This window comes from Amaranthus tricolor, chromosome 2 (assembly GCF_026212465.1).
Source record: "Amaranthus tricolor cultivar Red isolate AtriRed21 chromosome 2, ASM2621246v1, whole genome shotgun sequence".
Classification (NCBI taxonomy): Eukaryota; Viridiplantae; Streptophyta; class Magnoliopsida; order Caryophyllales; family Amaranthaceae; genus Amaranthus; species Amaranthus tricolor.
In genome coordinates, this window is record NC_080048.1 from 6,898,986 (window position 1) to 6,923,559 (window position 24,574).

Sequence of the window (24,574 nt, forward strand, 5' to 3'; positions counted from 1 at the left end):
GAAAGGGACCATCCACTTTGGCCCCATTTCACCATTTCATTTTTGTTTGAGGAGATATTCTCCTTATTTAATAATTCTTTGTCCCATTTAATAAAAGGTTAAAAAAACTACACCTCTGATTTAGAAGAAATGAATCATCTATACGGTGTTTAAATAGAGAAAAAAATATATAAATGAATGAAAGAGATTTAAAAAGATAGATGACTTATTAGCTTATTTGAATAACAAAAATAAAGGGAAGAGATTTAAGGCGAATTGTTAGGAATATAATATTTTCTAAAGTGAAAAGATTTGAGCTTGTTTTCTGTTTTTTTCCTTTCTCCTCTTCTAAACAAATAACATAACTCTCTCTCCTTAGTCTTTACCCCTCCCCTTCCTTTTTCTTAGATGGTGTTTGGCAAATGACTACTAACTGATTATAATGACTGATTTTATTAACTGGTTTGACCAGCTAATTTTGAACCCGCTGCTATAAGCAGCTTGTTCAAAAACAGCCTATTCATATCATTTCAACCAGCTAATGCACCAAATGGTTTGACCACTCAACCCTCAATTTATATCAAAACAAGCTAAAATTGCTCAATAAGCTAATTTGCTAAACATCTCCACTTTCTCTTTTATTCCCTTTTCTTCCCTTCTTTTCTTTTCTCTCCTAATTAACTATCAAAATATAATATTCAAATGTGTTCGAAGGAACTTTGGCTTGAGATATCAAATTTTGTGGTGAGACGTGAATAGGGATGGCCACGGAGCGGGTTTCCCGGAACCGAACCGATCCCGAACCGCTTGAAACCGTTCCGGAACCGTAACCGTTCGCGACAGGTTCCGAACTGGCCCGAACCGCGGAACCGTGAAACCGCCAGAAAAAAACTGTTTGAACCGGACCTAAGAACCGCGGGCCGAAACCGGTACCGTTCCGGGTGAACCGGCCCAACGGTTCCACGGAACCGGAACCGGAAATATAGCCGTTGCAAATTTTTCTATAAATACACATCACTTTCAATCATTTTCATTCACAACTCATCTCTTCTCCTACTCTCTCTACTTAATTACTTAATTACGCAATTATTCTCTTAATTACATAATTAGTCTTTTAATTATTTTTTAATTTAGTTAATCACATAATTAGTCTATTAATTATTTATTATTTCTTAATTCTATATTTATTTCAATATTATCATGTCTTATTTTTTGAAAAAAGCCTCTAAAAAAAGTTACTAAAGTGGCAAAATTATTGGGAGGTTATAGCTCCAACAGAAAGACCACTTCACTCCGTCAGTATCAACAACACCTTCGATTAGTAATTATAATTATGAACCAAATTATCTAGAAGGGTACGACCAAGAATTACACAATTATGCAGAAGAAGTGGAAAAAGAAATACAAATTGATGAAGAAGAAAAACAAGAAGAGGAACCAACGACCCTATTATCGGTTAGTTTTATAATTTTATTCTTCAAATTGATTAAACTTTAAATATATTATTTATTTATATATTGTGGTATTTGAGTATGTCTTTATATTTAAATTTAGATGAAGATGAACCAGTAAGACAACCTTTTCCGGCAATCCAGATGTTTTCTTATGCACTTGTCAAATTTATGAACGTCAAGGATTAAAGCCCTTAGTTGCATACAATTTCACCAAAGGTAAATACTTTTTAAGTTTTTTATACATACATTATATATCATATTTTATAAATCAAGACTGTATTAAAAATTTATTTATTGTGTTTTGTGAATACATATTAAGTAGTGGTACGGGATCTTTTAACAAACATTTGGCAAAGAAGTATGGAATCACAAAAGAAACTCATGCAGCAAGCGGCAGCGGGACCACAAGTGGAAGCCGACAGTGGGACATTCCCAGCACAGGTATGCCTTTTAAATATAATCGTAATGATATGATTGATGAATTTTCTAAATATGTAATTTGTGATGAATTTTCTAAATATGTAATTTGTGATGAATTGTCATTTAACCATGGTGAAAGTAGAAAATACGAGCATTACACTAGAAAAACTTTGTAACCACAATATAGAGCAATCCCTAAGAACACTCTTAAACGACGCACAATTAATTTATATGAATCAATGCGCTATGAATTAGTAGAAATGTTTAAATCTTTTAATGGTAGGGTTAGTATAATAACTGATATTTGGTCTGCTCCCCCACATTTAGAAGCTTATATGTGTGTAACAGCACATTGGATAGATCAAAATTGTATTATTCAAAAAAGAATAATTGCTTTTGAGGCAATGCTCGAAAGACATACGGGTGAAAACATAAAATACAGATTAATAGAGATATGTAAATAATGGAACTCACTAGTGGAAAAAAACGTATTTGCTGCTTATCATTTGCTGCGGTTTTTGTATATTCGCAGCAATAAATAGGAAAAAAAATTAAAAAAAAAATTTATTATTGCGGTTTTTTTGGCTTGACCGCAGCAAATACATAGCACCAACATTAATTGCTGCGGTTAGGCTATGGACCGCAACAAATAATCCTAAAAATAACCGTTACACAGCAAAATTTTAAAAAAAATTCATTAATTGCTGCGGTTGGCTAGGGCCCGCAGCAAATAGCCGTTGTAATATAGTACACAGCACGCTTCAATTCGTTCATCAGTTTAATTACACAGTACACAGCAAATAACCCGCCATTTTTTTTTCACAAAACTCGACTACAACGTATCGTTCTCTCAAACCCATTGAAAAAACTCGACTACAACGTATCGTTCTTCATCTTCACAAACGTAAGATTAAGCATTAAGATTTGTGTTCGTTTCTTGTGTTCATCTTCATCTTCTCCATACTTCAAACTTCAAACTTCTACTGTTCTTGTTCATCATCAAACTTCATCATCTTCTCCATTGAAATTACGCTTCACATACGTAACGTACAACAATTTCTTCAAAGTCGTTCTTCATCTTCATTTGCAAACTATCGAAAAACGTTGTAGTGTTAACAGTTCTTCATCTTCTTGGTTCATAAACCCACGAAATTTAATACTTGGGTCTTGTTCATCTTCAAAACCCACGACATTAAGGTATTTTTTCTCCTTTTAATTTGTTAAGCATTTAAGTTTTGCAAGATATTCATGAAAAAACTCGAAAATTATGGCAACCGTTTGTATACTAATTTTGTTTCTTTGTTTTTCGTTGTAGATAACATAATCCACGTGAAATCAAGGTAATTATATTTATTTTACTAATTTGCAAGTTCATATCTTTATTGTTTAACATGTAATTTAGTAATGTAGTGAATTTTTGTTTAATTTGTTATTTGCAAATCTGGATACTATTTGAGCAAAATTTTATTATTTGTGAATTTTACATTATTCAAGTTTATGTGATTAGTTTGTTATTGTGTAATTGGTTAAAAATGTGGTTTGTTGTTATAGTTATGTCTTTAACTATTAGAATTAGATTATGATTTTATTTACAATGTAGTGCTTAATATTGAAGTATGAAGTATAGAATTAGAATATGAAGTATGTATATTTAGGGTTAAATAGATTTGGTATAAATAAGAGTATATTTTTGTAGGGTTAAATATGTTTGTTAGAAATAGTTATATATTTTTAAAAGTTGTGTATTACTTTTGTTTTGAATCAATTAATCACACTAATTAGGATGACAAAAGATCGTTCTTAGATGTATGGAAGCATTGAATCGTCGGAATTTATTGATGGCGTATTAGAATTTTGTAGTATTGCGGTTGAACATCAAGTTAGGACGGGGGGAGTTGGTTTTATTGCCCATGTGTCAGTTGTGACAATGTATCAAAGGTAGATAATGTTGATATCCTTAGGGAGTACATACTTCGACGTGGGTTTAGGCCTCAATATCATGTTTGGGTTTGGCATGGTGAGGAGGGAGTTTACAAAGAGAAAAGTGTTGTTGAGGACGTCAATAATGTGGCCGATGTCAATGAGGATGTAGTAGATCATGTTGATGGGTATGAGACAGATGAAGAGAATGTCGATGAGGATGTGGATCGCGTTGATGAGATGATGGAGGGAGTCGAGGATAAGTTAGGTTAACGTCCTCGTGTTTTTGACTTGTTGACAGAGGCTTCTCAAAAGCCTTTGTACCCTGGATGTACAAAGTTCACCAAACTAACAGCAGTGTTGACAATTTTCAACATTAAGTCAAAGTTCAATTGGAGTGACGCTAGTTTCACAATGTTATTAGAAGCGTTAGGTGAGATGCTTCATGAGGGAAATGAACTTCCAAAGTCGACATATTATGCCAAAAAGCTCATGTGTCCTTTCGGCTTAGAGTACCAGAAGATTCATGCGTGTCCGAATGATTGTGTGTTGTATCGGAATGAAAACGAGAAATTAGAAGAGTGTCCTAGGTGTGGGTTATCGCGCTATAAGCGTAAAGGGGCTCGGGATGCTAAAGGGCCCCCAGCTAAGGTATTGTGGTATCTTCCAATAATACCTAGATTCAAGCGCTTGTTTTCTATAAAGAAAGATACGTTAAATTTGAGGTGGCATACAGATAGGGTGAAGAAAGGTCACTTGCTCACACATCCATCTGATTCTCCGGAGTGGAAGAGTATTGATAGGTTGCATAAGACTTTTGGGGATAAGGTTCGTAATTTAAGGCTTGGACTGTGTACGGATGGAATGAACCCATTCGGCAATCTTAGTTCTCAACATAGTACTTGGCCGGTACTTTTAGTGATCTATAATTTGCCACCTTGGTTGAGTATGAAGCGTAAGTACATAATGCTTTCGCTTCTTATCTCGGGTCCTAAACAACCTGGCTATGACATAAATGTGTATCTTGCACCTCTCGTTGAGGATTTGAGAAAGATGTGGGATGAAGGCGTTTCAGTGTTTGATGCATATGCTAATGAGGAGTTCACCTTGCGTGCAATGCTTTTATGCACCGTTAATGATTTTCCGGCATATGGCAACTTATCGGGGTATAAGAACAAAGGGAAGAAAGCATGCCAATATGTATCGATGACATGGAATCCACGTGGATTCCTAAGTGCAAACACGTATTCATGCACCATCGAAAGTTCCTCCCACAAGACCACCAATATCGTAAGAAGAAGAAGTTGTTCAACGGGGAGGTTGAGGACCGTGTAGCTCGTCGACCGTTGACCGGTTATGAAGTTTATGAACAGGTTAAGGGAGTTGAGACTGTATTTGGTAAAATGGGGCAAGTGCAAGGGGGTGAAGATCGATTATGGAAAAAAGAATTAATCTTTTGGAAGCTTCCATATTGGAGAGATCTACAGGTTAGGCATTGTCTTGATGTTATGCATATAGAGAAAAATGTGTGCGATGCCATACTCGGGACTCTCATGAACATTCCGGGTAAGACAAAGGATGTTAGGGCCGTGCGAGATTGGTTTGAATGTAAGGGTCTTCGTCCGGAGTTGTGGGCACATGTTAAGGTGAGTAAGAAAAGAAATAGAGCTAATGAAGTTGGTGGCAGTAAGAAGAAGATGAGTAATGACAAAGTTTATTTGCCTCCAGCTTGCTACACATTGTCCAAAGCAGAGAAGCGGACATTTTATGAGTGTTTGTATGGCATTAAGGTTCCGTCTGGGTACTCATCCAACATGAAGTGATTTGTGAGCCTAAATGGTGAGCTGAAGTTGGGAAGCATGAAATCTCACAATTGCCATGTAATGATGCAAGTGTTCTTACCAATTGCAATCCGTGGAGTACTGCCAAAACATGTGAGATATGCTATTACCGAGCTATGTTCGTTCTTCAACACAATTTGTAGTAAAGTTCTTGATCCCTTTAAACTTGATGTACTTCAACTCGACGTGATTGTAACTTTATGCAAATAAAGACCTTTTTGCTGCGGTTTTTAACCGCAGCATTTAAATTAGGTCATTTGCTGCTATCACTATTGCTTGGGGCCAAAACCGCAGCAAATAATGGCCAAAAAACCGCAGCAAATGAGATTTTTTCCACTAGTGACTTATTAGATAAGATATTTTGTTGTTTTACCGATAATGCAACCGCCAACATTAAATGCATCGAACTTTGTATAATGAACCTGCATTTAGTTTTATTCTTGGGGGTAGATTATTACACATACGTTATTGTGCTCATATAGTAAACTTATCTTGCCAAGCAGGTATAAAACAATTAAGTGATTTATTAGATCCCATTAGAGACATAGTGAAGTGGCTTAGAATTGGACAGATAAAGAGAAGATATAAACAATTATGTGACCATTATCAACTAAAAAAGTGTATTGTTCATTAGATACTCCTACACGTTGGGGCTCAACCAACGATTTATTAAGAAAAGCGATTGCTTATCGTCCAGTTATAACACAACTTTATAGTGAGTATACAGATAGCTATATAAGTGATGACACATAGGAACTAGCTATAGATGTACATAAAATATTAGAAGCGTATGACCACGCAACTAAGATTTTTTCATATGTTTACGAACCAAACGTTCACTTAGTAATAAGTGAATGTATTACTATTTTTTATCATCTTCTTAAACATTCGCATGATGATACTAACCCATATTTAAAGCCGATTTTTGCAGATATGATGGATAAGTGGAAGACATATTTTACTGATTTTTCTTTTATTTATGGAATTGCGACAATTTTAGACCCATGTTTTAAGACAGAAGTCCTTACTAAAGTAATTGGATTTTACTACCAATAATTAGATCGTCCACCTAGTGATGTACATAATTATGTTGGAACTTGTAAAAACCTTTTAGTAGAACTTTATAATTACTATGCTAGTGTATATAACCAAGTCGCGATACGTCTAGGCGTGCTAGCGTCTCGGCACGTCCCTCTTATTATAATTCCGTAATAGCTAACATAATAAGCCAAGATGATAGTTTTGTAGGATCATCTTTTTCTTCTCTTCCACTTCATATTTAGAATTAGATAATTATCTTAAACATCACTTTGAAATTGACCAAGGTAGCTATAATATTTTAGAATGGTGGAAAGAAAAATCTATAAAATTTCCCATATTATCGAGAATTGCAAAGGATATCTTTGCAATTTCTGCTTCTACAATTGCGTCGGAGTCTGCTTTTAGTGCAGGTAGAAGAGTTTTAGACGAAAAGAAATCTCGTCTTGCTCCACATAGTATTCAAATATGTGTTTGCAAGAAAGATTGGGATCAAGCGGAGCTTCGAACATAAGGACTAAAGAACGATGATGATTAAGGCGATGATGATGGATACATCTGCATCATCGTTTAGAGGAGAGTCAGCGGAAGCATCTAACCAACCAGATGATGATGACAAAGATGAATGGGATCAATCGGACAACGATCAATCAACATTCAACAACTACAAATAAAAGGTATGACAAAGAACTACGTGGGCTTTGATTCCTTCGGGATACGTAGGCAGCTTAGTATTCCTTTGGGTACTAGGTTCAAGTCCATTTTCTTCCTCTTTTTTTATTAATCATCTTTATCGTTGATTCGTTTCTTATTAATTTATTTTTTTCATTCTTTTTAGTAAATATTTTAATAACGATGACATGCAATAAATTTCGCTAATAATCAAGTAATTATCAAAGGTACGTCCGCATTATTATAGTATTTTTATATTATATTTAAAGGAAAAATAAAAATGGAATCGATGGTCCGACCCGCCCGACCTGCGAGTTGGAACCGCCGAAACCGCCTCATGAACCGCTAAGGAACCGTTTGGAACCGCTTGGAACCGCCTAGAACCGAAACCGGAACCGGAATGTTCAAATCAGGTTCCAAGAACCGGGTGGAACCGGAATCGGAACGGAACCGGCCCAACCCGAACCGTGGCCATCACTAGACGTGAATAAGTCTTTTATTTGAGGAGCATGAAGATAAGTTATATTTTACCACCGTTACATATTGAATATGAGAGCCTTTTATAGGAAATATAGCAAATTATATAACATGGATAAAGTAGAAGTCAATACCTCCAAAGTTATTTAAACATTATCTTAGGTCATCAATCATGTAATGCACATGACACATAACCATTTTACTCTTGTGAAAACAATAGATAAAAACATTAATTTCTAACCAAAGGCGGATTTGAAGCGAGGTCAACGAAATCGGTTGACATCACTTAAATCCAAAATAAAATTAAATAATATAAAGAAATATATGCTAGATCAGTGATTAGTATTCTCATTTCCCATAGTATAGACCTAGGTTCAAAACTTACTAACAGCATTCATGAATATTTTTTTTTTAGTTTTTATTACCCCTATTAATTACCCCAAATTCCCAAAAAAAATAAATGCTCAACAGGCAGCAGTGAGCCAGTGAATGTCGAAGCCTTTCCCAAAGACCCAAACCCTCTATGAGACTATGACCGGCACCATCTGACCGGCGACCGGCGTCCACCACTCCATTTGTCGGCTACCGCGCTGCACATCACTGTCTTTTGTTGGATCATTTATGCTTTCTCTTGTTTAAGGTTATTTTTTTCTTTTTTCTTTACAATTTTTTGTCATTTAATCTTAATGTGATTTGTAACTTATTTTGAGTGTGATTTGTTTCATAGTTTGTCAAATGATGACATCATGCGTCGCTTCTAAAATATGAAAACGCGACGTGGGCATTTGTCTTAATTTATTAAATGGTGATTATAATTTTTTTTATTATTCACATCACTTCTTTTTTTTTTGGATTCTCCACTGTTTATAACTTATATTGAGAAGCCCAATAAATTTTAGAGGAAAAAAACGAGCAAAGAGAAAGTGATCTTTTGAAAGATGAATTTTTAGTTTTCATGTAAACATCAGACTTAAGAGGAAAGGGGAAGGTGTAATTAATAATTCAATCGAGTAGGGTGATGTGAGGGAAGGAATGAGAGGAGGAGATGGGGTGTGGTGGCGTTGGGTGGCTGAGAGAGTTAGGGGTCATGGTAGTAATTGGAGAAGTGTAGAAGAGGATGGGACATAGGTGTCTAATTGAGGTAATTTGTTAAATTAAGTTAAATAAACAAATTTTAATGAAAATTAAAGGTCATTAGCTAAATCAAACAGTCATTTAACAGGTTATCTCACCGAAATCCAACAAAGTGGTTGTAATACTGTCGAGTTTAATAAGGTTAAGGTTGTATGTGCAAAAAAAAATAAAAAATAAAAAAAAATAAATTAAAACTTTGATGTTGTAGTTTTAGAAAACCCTAAACTAGTTTGTGTATATATATATATGTATATATGTATATAATTTTTATTTTATATGATTTTATTTTTATAATTTTTGATTTTATATAATTTAAAATATTTAAAATTTGAACATATACATTGGCAATGCTGTATAAAATATTAAATGAGATAATAATAGTGAATAAAAAAATTTATTAAGTTAATACTATGTGGGGTCCTTAGACCTTGGAGAAAGGTTTTCTTAACTAGTTCTATTTTTGATAGAGTATTGTTTTAATTTTGTTGGAATACATAATATTGCGGTATTAACTGTAGATTTCTTTTTATGGCAATAGCAAGTAGCAACCAAATTAAAGTTGTTTATGTATCATAATTCATATCATCAATCATGGGTCGATCAATTTCTATCACTCAATTTCTTTCTATTGCTTATGTTATGTTCTTCGTTCCACTCATGGCCATGGTTTTTTAATGTCCAATAAAAATTGTTTTTTTTCTATTAAGGTTGTCGGATATTTGTTGAAAATGGCCATACCTTCTATATATAGATGATGGGAATTTAATATTATGTTTTGGAGAATTTTTTGTTCCCCATTGCATTTGCAAATAAATATTCCTTCCTTTATTTTTATTGCTTTGATAATAATATTTAAAGATTTTTTGAGATTTATATACACATATATATAAGCTCGTTAACTAAAAGGTCTAATTTACTTGGATAATTTAAAAATCGAAAAATTAAATAAATTCTCATTAAAAAATTTGTCTCCTTTAACAATTATATCTTATTCTCTTTTTAAAAATTTATAAAATTTATCACCTCTTTTAAATAGATGTAAATATTTTCTATATGTCACATAGAAAGTATATTGTTAGTCTAACCATGTAAGGATTTACAAACATCTGAAATGAACCAATATGAAATTAAAAATAATGAAATTGTGAGAGTAAAAGCAAAATATTTATGTTGCTAATTGCTATGAGTTTGACGAGTTATGAATTGGTTGTAGCCATTTATGTTAGGTTACCATGAAATGCTTTCTTGTGTAATTATTTTGAGTGTCATTTATTTGGCAAGGGATTAATACTTTATGATCGTAAGAACTATTATATGGTCATGTATTATCTTTTACGTACATACAAAGTCTGAAGTTGAAGAAGCTTGTAATATCTGACAATTCTATAAATATCTTTACTATGTCGATTCTGTTTGACAATTTCTATTATTGCTTTAATTTGTTGAATACTGGTTCTAATGCTATTTAGCTCTCTGAAGCATTTTGGATGAGCTTCGAGAGAAGGAGTGTCCTCTAGGTGGAGGCTCACCATGGGCTCGTTTATTTTCTAGGTGAAACGATACAATTATTCGAGGCTTGTTTTGTGGATGGAGTATTACAATCAGTTTTTGGATGTTGAGTGATGCGCATAAACTAGTATTATTTTAGAGGTTAAGAAGTTGTTTTTGTTTTTGGATTTATTCATTGCTAAATATGAATACAAGTTAAAGTAAAGATTGTTGAATACGACTTGATTCGAATTATATAAAATTATTGGCAACGTTTCCTATTCTTATTAGATTGTTTTCCTATTCTCTCGAATTGTTTTCCTATTCTTATTCGGATTGACTTTATTCTTATTAGGATTTTTTTTCTTTTCTACTTTGATTAGAGATTCTTATACAGTTATCTATATATAAAGAAAGGTAAGAGAAAATTTTAACCGCTAAATTAATCCATTATTTTCTTCCAAAATGTTAATACGAAGTTTCATAACAATACCTATTAGTTTCTAACACTATTTCAGGTCCTAAATTCCAAATCCTAATACATAAAAAATGATAAAATATTACAAATATTATGCAACAAGCCATAAAATGGTCATCATGCGTACCAAATCAAAAGTCCAAAATATACTTTACTACATGTTATATATATTTTTTCAGAAAAATATTATTTAAAGAATCTAAACCGTGATTGGAACGACCATATAGCCGATAGGATCGTATCGGTAGGATTTGATTGTAGTATCGTTTAATCCTACATATAAACTAACATATGCTATTTTTTCTGTTTTTTTTAAATGTTTTATTTGCTTTTGAATTACTATTTATCAATTATTTTATTTGTATTTTATTCTTAATCCATGCATTAACATAGTCAAATGAGATATTGTTTGATTCGTTTCAATATAAGCTTTATTAATATCTAGTTTTTACATTTTTAATGATACAAAATTATCGATATTAAGTATTGCATTGACAAACGTGCAAAAAGCAAATAGAAAATTATTTAGAATGATCTAACATTTTTATGATTTTCCTACAATAATCTCACCTATTGATTGACCATGAATAATAATCTCAAATTTAGGAGGTATTTGCCTAGAATAAGTTTGGGTAACCCGATGACCTGCTAGTAGGTACACCTTAAGAAATAACATGAAAATTAATGTAAAATTAGAGAAAAATTGTAAAAATTTACAAAAAAATCTGAATAATTTAAAAAATTAGAATTTTTTTACATTCTTTTTACATTTTTTCGACATTTTATTATCTTTTTTTTTTAAAGTAGAACTTGCTATTACAAGTCATCCGGCACCGGGTTTGTAGAAAAATACCCTCTAAAAGTTATGATTATTCATGGTTAATCTATAGGTGAAATTATGGTGAGAAAATCATAAAAATGTTGATTATTCTAGGTAATTTTTCCTATAATTTATTACTTAAACGTTGACCACTTTAGAATTATAATTGATCCCTTTAAGGTTTTAATGGACTCTTTTAAGTTATAATAATCACTAAACAGATGATGACTTATAATTTAGCACTATAAGTGTTAAATTGATTACTTTAAAGTTGAACTTGTAATTGATAATTTTTATACTTGTTAATTATCAAGTTAAAGTTGTCTATTCTAATATTACAATTAATCACTTTATATATAACTAATCATATTAAAATTAAAATTGATCACTTAAAAAATCTTAATCCATTTAAAGTTATACACTTTAAAATGAAATGGACAACTTTTGAAGACAAAACTAGAAATTAGCTCAAAGTATATGTTTGGTCTCACTATAAGAAAACCTTTCCTAATAATTTATGTTATTATTTTTGGATGTTCAATAAAAAATGGGCTTGGGATCAGATAAAACAGATTTTATCTAAAGTTATTTAAAGTATTATTGTATAGTTTATTAGAGTATTAATTTTTTCCAATTATTAGACTTCATTTAAGATTGAAAAATTTCACGGGTAATTATGAGTTTTTGTCTTTTTTATATGGTGGACAAATATTTTTTTAATCCGCATGATAATCCTGAATTTTGAACTTTACCATATGATAGACAAAAAGTTAAGTTCTTTGTTAAATAAAGTACTCATTTCGAATATATTTTCAGAAAACATGTGTCATAAGGGTAATTGCTACGTTTGTTTTTATTAAAAAAATCGTTATAATGAATAGTAATATCATAAATTTAACAAAAATCTTAATCTTTTACCTACCAACATAAAATTTTCAATTCTATACAATTATATTTTTGTTTTAAATTTAAATATAAATATACTTTTTATACTAAAAGTCTTGTCTAAAACCATTAATAAATTTACTTTATATTCCTAAATCTTGAATCTTAAATCTTAATCTTAAATTCTTAATAAGTACGTTGTTCAGAAGCCCTAGCGGCTACCGACTAGCAACCCAAATTCATCTCCCGCCACGCCTGCTCTTGTTTCGTTATTGAATTTATGGTCTGATTTTCAGGAGCAGTTTGTGGGTGATTACGCTGCCAAGGTAAATGCTAATTCTTCTTCTCTATTCCATTTTTGTTAATTGTGTTAATCAATTTACCAATTGAAATCTGAATGTGTGGGACTTTTTTTTGATAGAGAAGTGAAATTGAACTGCAAGTGTTTGCAAGGTCACCAATTCCGCTTGTTTTCTTTGTTTTTTGGATTGAATGATAGAATTTGTTTAAATTTGTTTTCTATTTGATTTGTTGATAGATAATTATGTTGGGTAATTGCATTGTAATATTTTCAATTTGATTTGATCTGATTAAATTGTGTTGGGTAGATTAATTGCATCATCAATTTAAAACAATGGGTATGATATACAGTTGAAGAAATTATGCGCCGTCTTCAAAGTACGCGAATTTGGCGTGGACAATTATTATCATAAATAACACATTGTCAAATGTAATTTTTATTTTTATTTAAATTATTGACAATACTTGATTTTTGGCGAAAGTGTGTTCTTCTTAGTGGTGTTTGGAATTCGTTTTCTCCGTTCCAGTTTTGTTAGTTGTGTTTAGAAATTAGAAACTCTATTTGTGGGTTTCGGCTTTGTGTAAAATGTTATTCAACTGCATTCTTTTCTTTTTTCTGGCATTGCTGTTTCATATGGAGTATACTCTAAATGGGATTTTTTTTTTCTTTTTAAAATAAGGTAGGATGAAAGAAGGTGAGGGTTAAGTGAGTTTTGAACCCATGAACTTATCCGGAGAAAGTTTCTCCAACTGACAAGACTCGATTCTCCCTAAATGGGTTTCTTAATTATAGTAAGATCCGCCATAACCATATGCATAACTTCAACGTCGACATTTGTTTCTAGTGTTTATTGAAATATCTAAACTTTCATGTAAAATGTGTATATGTTACTATATTTTTGTGCTCTTTAAAGCTTTCTTTTGTGGGGACAGCCTTTTCCTGTAATAAGGTCGGTCATATCCAAAAGGAAATAAAGCCTTTGAATCTTCATGAGGTCAAATTTTTTTTGGTTTTGTGAAGGGTAATGCTGATGGTGGCATAATTGGATTTATGTGATGGTAATACACTAATACCAATGCAATAATTTCGATCCCCCATTTTAGCTAGATGTAGATAGTTTCTTACCTTGTTGGGTGTAATATAGAAAACAGAGGGAATGGGAAGCCATGTAAGATTGAGAAATTCATTGTGTTAGATAACACAATTATGCTCATTCAGGTGCGGATTTAAGGAGGCATCCGAGTAAGCCACTAACAATACTTAATTTTTTCAAACGATTAGTAGTATAGAATAGGAGAATTAGATGAGTAGGTAGAGCCTTGATAATCATAACCAGGAGTGCATAAATTCAAACCTCACCAGATGCATGTGAGATCCTTTTGGCCTTTTTTTTCGTTTTCCAAAACTTATGACTCTAATTTCTAAACCCTAACTTATCCTTCCTCTGTCGACTTCCCTCGCTCCTCATTTTGAAACAACATTGAAACTATCGTGTTCCTCCTCCCTTCTTCCCCGACCTACGCAACTAGCTGACCTTTCCACATATCCTGCTAGGTAGATATTCATGAGCCTTTGCTAATTGTTAATTGCTTTCCATTTGTTTTCTATTTTAGTATTTTTAATTTGCTTTCCATTGCTTTCAATTTGCTTATTGCATATTTGCTTTCATTTTTTGATTTGACTAAACTGTAAAAAATAAAAATGGATTGTATTTTTCCCTTTGTGGTGCGGGTAATGGTGAATTTCGATTAATTTTTAATGTTTGATGGTTTCTAAATGATGTTGTTGCAACTTATTTTGAGTGTGATTTGTTTAAAAGTTTGTCAAACAATGACATTATGGGCTGCTTTCAAAATAATCACTTGGTGTGGACAATTAGCATAATTAAAATGTTGAATGTAATTTTTATCATTCAAATTGTGGACAACACTTTTTTTTTTTTTTTTTTTTTTTTTTTTTTTTTTTTTTCCTGAATCGGCCACTGCGCCCATCCCAAAGTTAATTTAGTAGCTAAAAAGCTTGATGCCGTCTAATTACTGAAAGAAATTTATGAATGTCCATAATAAATGGGATTGGACTTCTATCAAGATATTGGAGTTACCTGACATGCTAGGTCATAAATCTGTCTGCAAAATGTAGCCATCTCTGTATAGTCGTTCATCTTTCCGCGAATCTTCAGTTTCATTATTCCAAAGCACGCGAATCTTCAGTTTCATTATTCCAAAGCACAATGCTCTAGTAACTTATTTGGATGTGCACTTTTGAATAGTAACAGTAGCATAATCTAATTGTACTTCAATATTCATAGTTGTAGTTCTTAAATATGAGTATATGACAAGGTAAATAAGGAGAAAGTGTACATTTCATTTTCATTAAAATAACATGTTTAGAAAATTTTGCTTGTATTTAGGTCCACTCTTTAGTGTTGTATGCATGATAAATGTATCTATTACAGCAATGTGCTTTGTCTTTTAATTTTCTTGATATGTAGTCCTTTAGTTTTGACATAAGCTTTATAGTATTGTTTATGTCATTTCGAGATTATTGTTTTATAAGTCTAAGTCTCTTCTAATTATTATTATTATTATTTTTTTTTGTATGAAGCGCTTTTGTGATCATGGATTTGGATGACCCATTTGCCGAACCTGTTGTTGCAAAAGGTGATGCAATAAACCATGCTTTTGTTAAATTTGTTGTGTTGTAATGTGGCAATTATGGGATTGAGTAGTATATATGGTTGTTGCAGCTCCAACAGTTGGTAGGTTTCAGCCGAAGTCAAAACCACGACCCAAGAAAGGACCATCAATTGCAGCAAAATCTACTACCAAGGATGTAATTGCAAATGAGTCGGTTCTACTCAATGATCTTGCTGAAAAGAAGTCATATGATCCCAAGAGTTTGTCTGTTGTTGAGGCTGAAAGTTTGGTTATTCCTCACGAAGAAGGGAATGTGTCAACTGAAATAAAGGAAGTGTCAGGTTCGGCTGTTATTAAGCAGTCAAAAGTTGCTCTTTCGAATCCAATCGTAGGAAAAGATCTGGTACTAGGACTTTGCTTTTGTGGTGTCTGTTTTTTCTATCTGTATTATCTCTGAGTCTTTGTTGTTTTCAGGGTGTGGACTTATCTTTAAAGTCACAATTGCCTCCTGATGGTATTAGTCTATCCACGACAGCAGCTTATTTGCCTTCAGGTACAATAATTCTCTTGATGGCTTTTGTTTTTTTGAAGTTTTTTCGGTTTTAAGATGTATTGGTTTCTTAACTATAAGTTGTAATGACTGAGAACACCACTAATGAACTTTAGAAACACTTACGCCAGATACGTCCGGCATCCAGATTGAACATGAGGAGCCTGTTGACTCCAATATTATTGTTGCCAATGCTTCACCTCTTAGTCCATGTGATTCTCATTCTGTTTCTGATCAGTCTAAGATAGTGCAAGAACCAGAATGCTATAAAGAGTCCAATGTCTGTGGTGATGGAGATTTGCACTTAAATGTTGATCAATTGGTAAAGAAATGATTAGATCACATGCTTTTCATTTTTCTGCAAGTATCTTAGATTTTGTATTGTCTTATGTATTTTTTTCTCTTTCCTATCAAATAGGATATAGGGGATCTTTCTTGCCTTGACATTCTTGATATAGCACATGAGGATGCTTTTGCTTCTGGTACGACTAAATGGAAATTTATAGTTTTTGATTTGTTTTTACTTCATGTTTTTCTCTCATTGTATTCTGTGGTTGATTTTGATGTTAGAAAAGAGTGCTGTCAAATTCCAGCCCAAGCCTGAGCCTCAAAGTGATAAACAGAAACATCCAGCTGTGGCTGCTTCTCAACTTCCACATGATCTGGAGCCTCTTTCCGAACATGAGCATAAACAGAGCAATGGTTCAATGCATGCTTTAGAACATAATGCTATAGAACATAACACTATTTCTGATGTTTTACATATGCGGGATGAGGAACTTTCTTTTGATTGTTCTGAGAATCGGCCTGATACTTTAGTCTCTAAAGATACCGATCCATCGTTCCTTGAAAAGCCGCTGCAACAAGCTGTAAGTGTAAGACTGTCTAAGAATCACTTTAGACTTTCAATGATGATTGATTTTTACTATCTAAGTCTTTCATCATTGTCATTGTTGGGGTCAAGGCTTTGGCTTTGGCTTTGGCTTGGCATTGTTTTCATTGTAATTCCTACATCATTGACATCTGTTGATATTGTATTGCAGAGCGGTGAGAATTTTGAAGAAACGAATTCACATCAAGCATTTGACTCTTGTGCCAAATCGGTAGATGTAGAGGTTGTGTCAGGATTTGAAGGAAATGAAAATGGATATGACATTCTAGCTGGAGTAAATAATGAATTACATGATAATGGCAGCTCTTATGACAGAATAACTGATGAATTAGCCTCAAATAGAGAGGAATATAATGGTGGTGAGCATTTAGCAGAAGAGACTTTGCAAAAGAAAAAACCTCGAAAGTCTAAGAAAGTTGCTTCTCAAAATGATAAACCAATTAGAAAGAGGAAAAAGAAAGCCCAAGAATCTGTTGAAGCTACTGAAAAACCTCCCAAGAAGTTCCCTCGTGCTACCCAACGAAAAAGAAGTGGTAAATTCTCTTATTTATGTGAAGTCGCACATGAGTTTGGTAACAAGGGTCAATCGAAAACAACCTCTTTGTTAGTTTTATCATTAACAATGGTAAGATTGCGTACATCCGACCCTCCCAAACCACACCCTTGGTAGGAGCCACTTAATGGCATTAGGGTAATGAAATGTTGCAATGCTTATCTTGAAGCTACAATATACTCACGAGTCACATGCAATTTTCTTGCTTGTGTAGTGAACAAGTCCTTGCTTGAAACACCAGAGGATGAACTTGACCTTCAAAGAGTGCCAATTAAGGATTTGATCATATTAGCAGAATACAGAGAGCGTGAAGCAGTATGTTTTATTCTCCTTCTCTTACAGCTCTCAGAGTTTGTTTGATTTGGTGAAATTTACGATTACTGTATTCCATTATCTTTTTTGATGGTTCCTGCAGAAGAAAGAAGCAGCTGCTGCCGTGCAGCCATCAACTAATGAGAGGTAATGGAATTGTAAGTCGTGCTTGACATATATAATTACAGATTGTAACTGTTGGTTTCTTCTTTGTTTACTTTTATATAGGATTATGAGCTTTTTGATTTGTTTAGTTCCTATACTCTATGCACATTGCTGGTTATTGAACTGTTTTCTTTGATTTGATAGATATATGTGTTGTTATTTGTGAAAGTAACTGACAGTAAATGAGATATACGGGCAATGCCTACAAAGGGTGGATTACTATGTTAGCTGCCTGGTGTTTATTTGGTAGCTGAACTGCGTTTGATATTCTTGTTTTTGACCTTGCTGAGCAGTCATTTCTGTAGGCTGTAACTGCTGCACTTTTCGCTGGTTACTCCAACCCATTTTCATTAACGCATTGATTGAAGAAAATATTAGCCTTGTTAGTTATACAGTTTAACTGGTCCTTGTCCTTTTCATGGATGTCGGTTTCTGTTGATGTTGTAATATGGTTAAAACTTAAAGGTTCTTACTTTGTAGTGGAGACTTCGCTGAAATGCTATTGTTTGTGGTTTTTGTTGTAATATGGTTTCTGTTGATGTTGTAATATGGTTAAAACTTAAAGCATGACGAGCACAAGGAAATTCATTTGTCATCCTTGTGGTCGTCATCCTCTATCTTCTAATATATTATCCTCCACAGAACCGATAGCATACTATCAGAAGACCCTCCTTATGATGACAATGAAGCACTTGGTTTTGACCAAGATGGAGATGGATTAGATAATCCTTCTACTTCGGGGATTATGAAAGATACGGGCTACTTCAACTATCAGTCGTTCATGACAAAAGAACCCAGAGCGAAGTGGTCAAAGCATGACACTGAATTGTTTTACAAGGTACTAAAGAACCTTTTAGAGTGTAGATGGTACCCTTTGGCCTTTCCTTTGTCATGGTAGACTATTGAAGCTAGAAATTTTTGTTACGAAGGAGACATGGCTTGAACAAACCTTGTTGTAGACCAAGAACATTGTCTTTAGCGGCTTTGCCAAGTTTATTTTGGTTTTTCCAACTAAGCTGCTACTGTCATGGACTTATAGAACACCCCATCCCTCTTTTCTCCCTCTTCTTATCCTCTGGGTTTCGGCATAAACGAAAAGGATACAAATGATGAGCTTCTCTCATTGCATTCTTTCCAACTAAGCTAGTGGTCTCATTGATTCATGGAATTTGACCTCTCTTCACTCACAGATGAAAAAAAAAAGGAAACTTATTAACATGCAACTTTCTTAAGCCTAAAGAAAAGTATACCTTCAATTGTAAGGGCCTTAGGTTATATTTATTGACATGTTCAAATATTTGTTCAATTGTAAGGGCCTAAGGTTGTTTCTTTTCAATTATTATCTCCTTCTATCTATTGCGCAAACTTGATGCGTAAATCATTTTTGCGTCCATTATCATGTAGGGCCTTAGGTTATATTTATTGACATGTTCAAATATTCATTCAATTGTAAGGGCCTAAGGTTGTTTCTTTTCAATTATTATCTCCTTCTATCTATTGCGCAAACTTGATGCGTAAATCATTTTTGCGTCCATTTATCATGTAGGGTATACGTCAATTTGGATCTGACTTATCTATGATACAACGACTTTTTCCTGGGCGCACACGACATCAGATCAAATTAAAATATAAAAAGGAAGAACGCCAGAATCCTATGAGGCTTGATGATGCTTTGGCTAGTAGATTAACAGGTATTTGTCTGTATTTGACTTGGATTGGTGTGAATTCTCTCTTTTCATGTTGTCAATTTGACTTTAATGCTGACTTGTTGATTGAGTTGAAGTTACAGTCTGAAAGCACGCTTCTTAGATTTTATGACTTTATATGCATGCCTTATGGTGGAGATGTTGTGAACAAATAACATAGAAGTATCTTTTTTTTAACCTTAGACTGTTCTTTTAGTTTTAGATACCATCAATTTATCCACACAATGTTATGAATAAAGATCGATATATAATGAGGAGCACCTTTTCTCGTGTATGTGGCTGTATTAAGGCCTGTAATGTGTATTTAGGAAAAACGTTCTGTTATCATGTGTTTTCAATTAATTCGAAGAAAGATCTGCAGAACTAAAAAAAAAAAAAATCTTATTGCTGGTGCCTGCTGATATCATGAATGGTAAGTGGGTATATCCCAACAAAAGCTGGCTGATTTCATAAAAGGGGTATGAAACTATGAATATCCCTTCGAATTTCTTCGGCATAAGGTTTGGAATTTTACTAAAATTTACTGGTAGGATCTGTTCATAGGGGAAGTTTTGTATTCCCTTTGTGCCAACAGATCACCTGACTTCACTTATTTTGCTTGATGTTTGAAAAACCTGATTTATAATGGAAAAATTCTATCATTTTGCTGTAATAAAGACTTTTCAGCACTTTTTAAGGAAAAAATTGCATGAGAGAGGCTAGGTAAAGTCCTGTTTTGTTCTAATTTGAAATTAATTTCCCCCTCCCCCTCCCCTCCCCGGCATTTTCTATTCCTAAACCAGAACTAATACCACAACCTTTCTTCGTCTTCTGCTTCGTTGCACCTGGGTCATCTCTTAGAACATTCAATCGACAACCACTACTAAAGTTTGGAGCAATGACAGATTTTCTACAATGGTGGATTTTCTGCAACAATGAGAGCGTAAAACAGTGTATTAATTTCTATCAAAAAAACAGTGTATTAACATCTGCAGAAAATCGGATTTTCTGCAACAATGGCGAGTTGCACCTAGTTTACCCCTCCTCTTCTGCTAAGATACCCAAATCATGGAATACCTTCTCCAGTGTTGGATTTGCCCCTACAAAGAGATTGAAGGTGTGAAAGGGATGTTTTTTGCATCAATGGAGATTGGATTTCAGGGGGAGGGAGAGATGGGTTGGAGGTGGTGAGCTATCAAATTTTCCAGGGTTGGTGAGTGTGAGGGACTAATAGTGGGTGTTGTATGGAGTTTTGGGGCTTTGGTGGGAAAGGGGTGATGGGGCTATGGTGGAGAGGGGTGGTCAGGGGAGGGGGAGGGGATGAAATTGGGTTTAGGTTTTTTTTTTTTTTTTTAGTTTAACTTCTTTTGGTGTGTAACTTTAATACAAATGAGATAACGAGGGGCACCACAAAACTAGAATAGAAAGAAATAGCTTCAAATGGATGTTTCAAATACCTCGGGTCCATATTTTAAAGTAGTGGGGATAGCTAAGATAATGTGATCATAAATTAAGTGTGGGTAGCAAAAATGATGAGGGGCTACTGAAATATTGTGTGATCAAAGTATGACCTTAAAGTTAAAAGGATATGTTTTATCGAACCGTAATTAGACAAGCACTACTATATGGATCAGAATGTTAGGGTTTTAGAAATTAATAAAACTAAGTTCAGAGTTTGTCCTTGGCTCTTAGCGGATGCAATTGATGAAGTCGGAATTACTAAATATTTTTGGACAAACTGCAACCCATCTTATGCAATTTTTTCCGCTTTTTTTAGTTTTTAGCAAGCAGTTGCTAGAGATGTAGTCTGTACTTTGTAGACTATGAATTGTCAGACCACTGTGTGCCTCCTGCAATATATCAAAAGTATATTTGAACTCATAAAACTGGAAGTCTGTCGAGTTTTATGATAAGGAAACAAAAAACGAATACCCGATATTAATTAGCCAATGTGTTTGCTCTTCATAGATCTATATGCTCACAACTCCTTTATAATTCAAGCATATATATATGAATTCCATTATTTGCAGATTTTTCACATTTTGAGCTTGTGATCAAGAGTCTGCAAGAACAAGCTGCACAAGAAGCAAAGAGTGATCGAGAGGATTCAGTATGCCCAACAGGCAACGATGAAGAGCAGCCAGAGGAAGGTTTAAACATTGATGTATGCACCGTTTCCTGTTTCTTTTTCATCGCGTCATATTTCTTGTGTAGTTGTGTTGGTATGCTTTGCCTTATTCGAGCCCGAAACATCGGTATGGGAGGGGGTGCTGCCCCCCAGAATTTTTATCTCCAATATAATATATACACAATGACATCTTAAAAATTCATGTAAAAACAGCTAGCTTAGAAGTAAAGTTAGTGTTATAATAACAAAGGGTTAAGAAGATCATTCCTTGCATCATAATTTTATATCGTAAATTTTTTGACCCCCTTAAGTTTCGCCACTAGCCTTATTGATTGTTCGAGCACATCTTTGCTCCGATTCTTACATTTTTTTTGGTGTTGGTGATATATTAGGAGGATGTTGCGAAAGTCGAGCAGAACAAAGAAGATAAAGTTGATGATCAAGAGTCAGATAAGCACTATGTTAAAAGTCCTCCCAAATCTTACTACAGTGAAGAAGATTTTGACTTATATAATCCTCTTTAATCTACCATTTGAACAAATACTATCTTCATCCCAAATTAGTTTCAAGATAGGTTTTTATGTTCCTAATTTAGATTTTAGGATGGGAGGAAGAAAATTAGGGCCGAATTATTTAAATGCATCAAAATAGGGATATTTGAATTTAATTCATGGTATTAAAATGCATTAGAATAGAATTTTGTACATTTAAATAGGCTAGATTTTAAGTTTTTGATGACAAAGTTTATTTTATTAGAAAATATCACAACTTGTGTAAGATGTATTGTTTGAACTTATTTTGTTCCAACTTATTTGGGATACAGGGAGTAGGGTTTTAAATTGGACACTTGGTCATATCCGATTCGGATATTTACGGCCCGTTTGGTTGATGGTAATGAAGTAATGGGAATAAAATGTTGTAATGACAATAGTAATCAAGGAATGAATATGAGAATTGGTAATGAAGATTGTTTTGTTTGGTGTGGATGACTAAAGAATGGTAATGAAAGATAATATTCCATTGATTGCATTTGGTTGTTAGTAATAAAAAATGGTAATGACTCTTAGTTTCATTATTGTATATTTGTATCTAAAAGCATTATTGTATCTAAATTATTCTATCTAATAATTCTTTTTTTAATAATAATTTTTTTTTGGATAATTACGTACATTACCTTTTTTTTCTTCATTATTTTTTTTCTTCAGCTCGAAACAACATTACTTTATTTTATTACCACAGTAATACTTCATTACCATTACAGCCTAATACCAGGTTGTTTGATGGTAATAAAAATGGCCCTTTTTGGTAATTTCATTACCTTATTTTATTATCATCCATTACCATTGAAGGCATCCAAACAACTAAATTTTTTATACTTAATTTTATTACCATTACCGCCCTTTAATACCATATACCAAACGGGCCGTTAGTTATTTAGTTTGATTCGCGTATATTGGATATTCGGAATCTAGATATTTTGTTTATAATGGATTGGATATCTGATATGCAAAACAAATCTTTCTTTATCAAAATTATTATTTATAGCTTGCTAAACATAGCATTTTGGCAATATGTTTGAATATTTACAAGCCTGAGCCTGAATTGAATAAGATTAAGCAAACCTTTATAGCTTTATATCTTTAAATCTAAAAATTTTAAATAAGTTAAAGATGGATATTTGGTTTTACACCGAATTTAAATTCAATATTTACTTTTAAAATTAAATATTCAATCTAAATTATTCGGTTTGAAAGCACATATTGAATACTTTGGATTGTTATGCTCACCCAATTAGGAAGTATTTCATTTTCTTTGATTTATTGATAACGATTAACATTTTTAAATTGCAATTTAATTGTATTATTTAAGTCTTTCTCCACACACCATTGACGTTATGGTTTTAGGAAAATGTGATGACACTAAACACAATAACGTGTATATTGAAAACTTGAGTGACCTTGAACAAGCCCGAAAATTTGAAAAAACTGAGACAATTAGACAATTTATTTCCCAAAATAAACTCCGTGAAAACTTATTTCTCAAAATAAGCGTCCGTACATCCAGACCAGTGCTTTGGATAAGTCGCTGTTAGTAATAGCGAAAGAAGGAAAAAAAAAATTAAAAGGCCTAAGTCGCTGTTAGTAACAGCGACTTAGGCGTTTTAAATTTTTCAGATTTCTTCTTCCTCTTCATTCCAGTTCACGACATTTTGCTTTAACAATACACCTCACAAGTTCTCCTTCGTTTTTCCTCCATTAAAATCACATTCAATCCTTCAACTAAAGTCATCAAATTCGAAGTTGGTACCACTAATTAGTTGTATAATCTTCCTACATCGAATTAAGGTATTTTTTTTCTGATTTTTTTCAATTTTCGTAAAATTAGGTTTAGTGAATTTTAATCAACTTTCACATTAATGTAGGTTCATATACTTGCAATTTACTAATTGTTGTTGATCTACAACTTATTGAGGTACGTTTTTATTTGGTGTTGTTGTTCAAGTTGTTGTTGAATTGTTGCAATTGTTGCAATTTACGAATTTACTAATTGTTGTTGAATTTAAAATTTTTCTATTTGGTGTTGATTTTAAAATGTATGTCATGTATAGTGGTCATTTAGACTTAAGCTCTACGAATATGTGGAATGTAGTTATTATTTGCCTTGATCTTCATAATTAATAGTTTGTTCGAGAATTTGTTGTTGAATTTAAAATGTGTAGTGGTAATATATTTATGAACATGATGGT

At 33.1% G+C, this 24,574-nt stretch overlaps 1 protein-coding gene across 2 annotated transcripts; it reads left to right on the forward strand.

Moving 5' to 3' along the window:
* Window positions 1-12,772: 12,772 nt before the first annotated feature.
* On the forward strand, window positions 12,773-22,789 carry LOC130806176 (uncharacterized). Of its 2 annotated transcripts, none has more exons than XM_057671130.1 (14): window positions 12,773-12,932; window positions 15,512-15,567; window positions 15,654-15,946; window positions 16,018-16,096; window positions 16,225-16,415; window positions 16,512-16,575; window positions 16,664-16,968; window positions 17,137-17,518; window positions 17,753-17,853; window positions 17,954-17,997; window positions 18,658-18,853; window positions 19,562-19,706; window positions 21,731-21,864; window positions 22,221-22,789. In XM_057671130.1, exons 2-14 carry the CDS (start codon window positions 15,525-15,527, stop codon window positions 22,350-22,352), a joined length of 2,109 nt encoding a protein of 702 aa, XP_057527113.1. In that variant the 5' UTR covers window positions 12,773-12,932; window positions 15,512-15,524; the 3' UTR covers window positions 22,353-22,789. The 2 variants fall into 2 exon arrangements, with proteins under 2 accessions (XP_057527113.1, XP_057527114.1); XM_057671131.1 differs by having other exon boundaries at window positions 16,664-16,962.
* The last annotated feature ends 1,785 nt before the right edge of the window (window positions 22,790-24,574 follow it).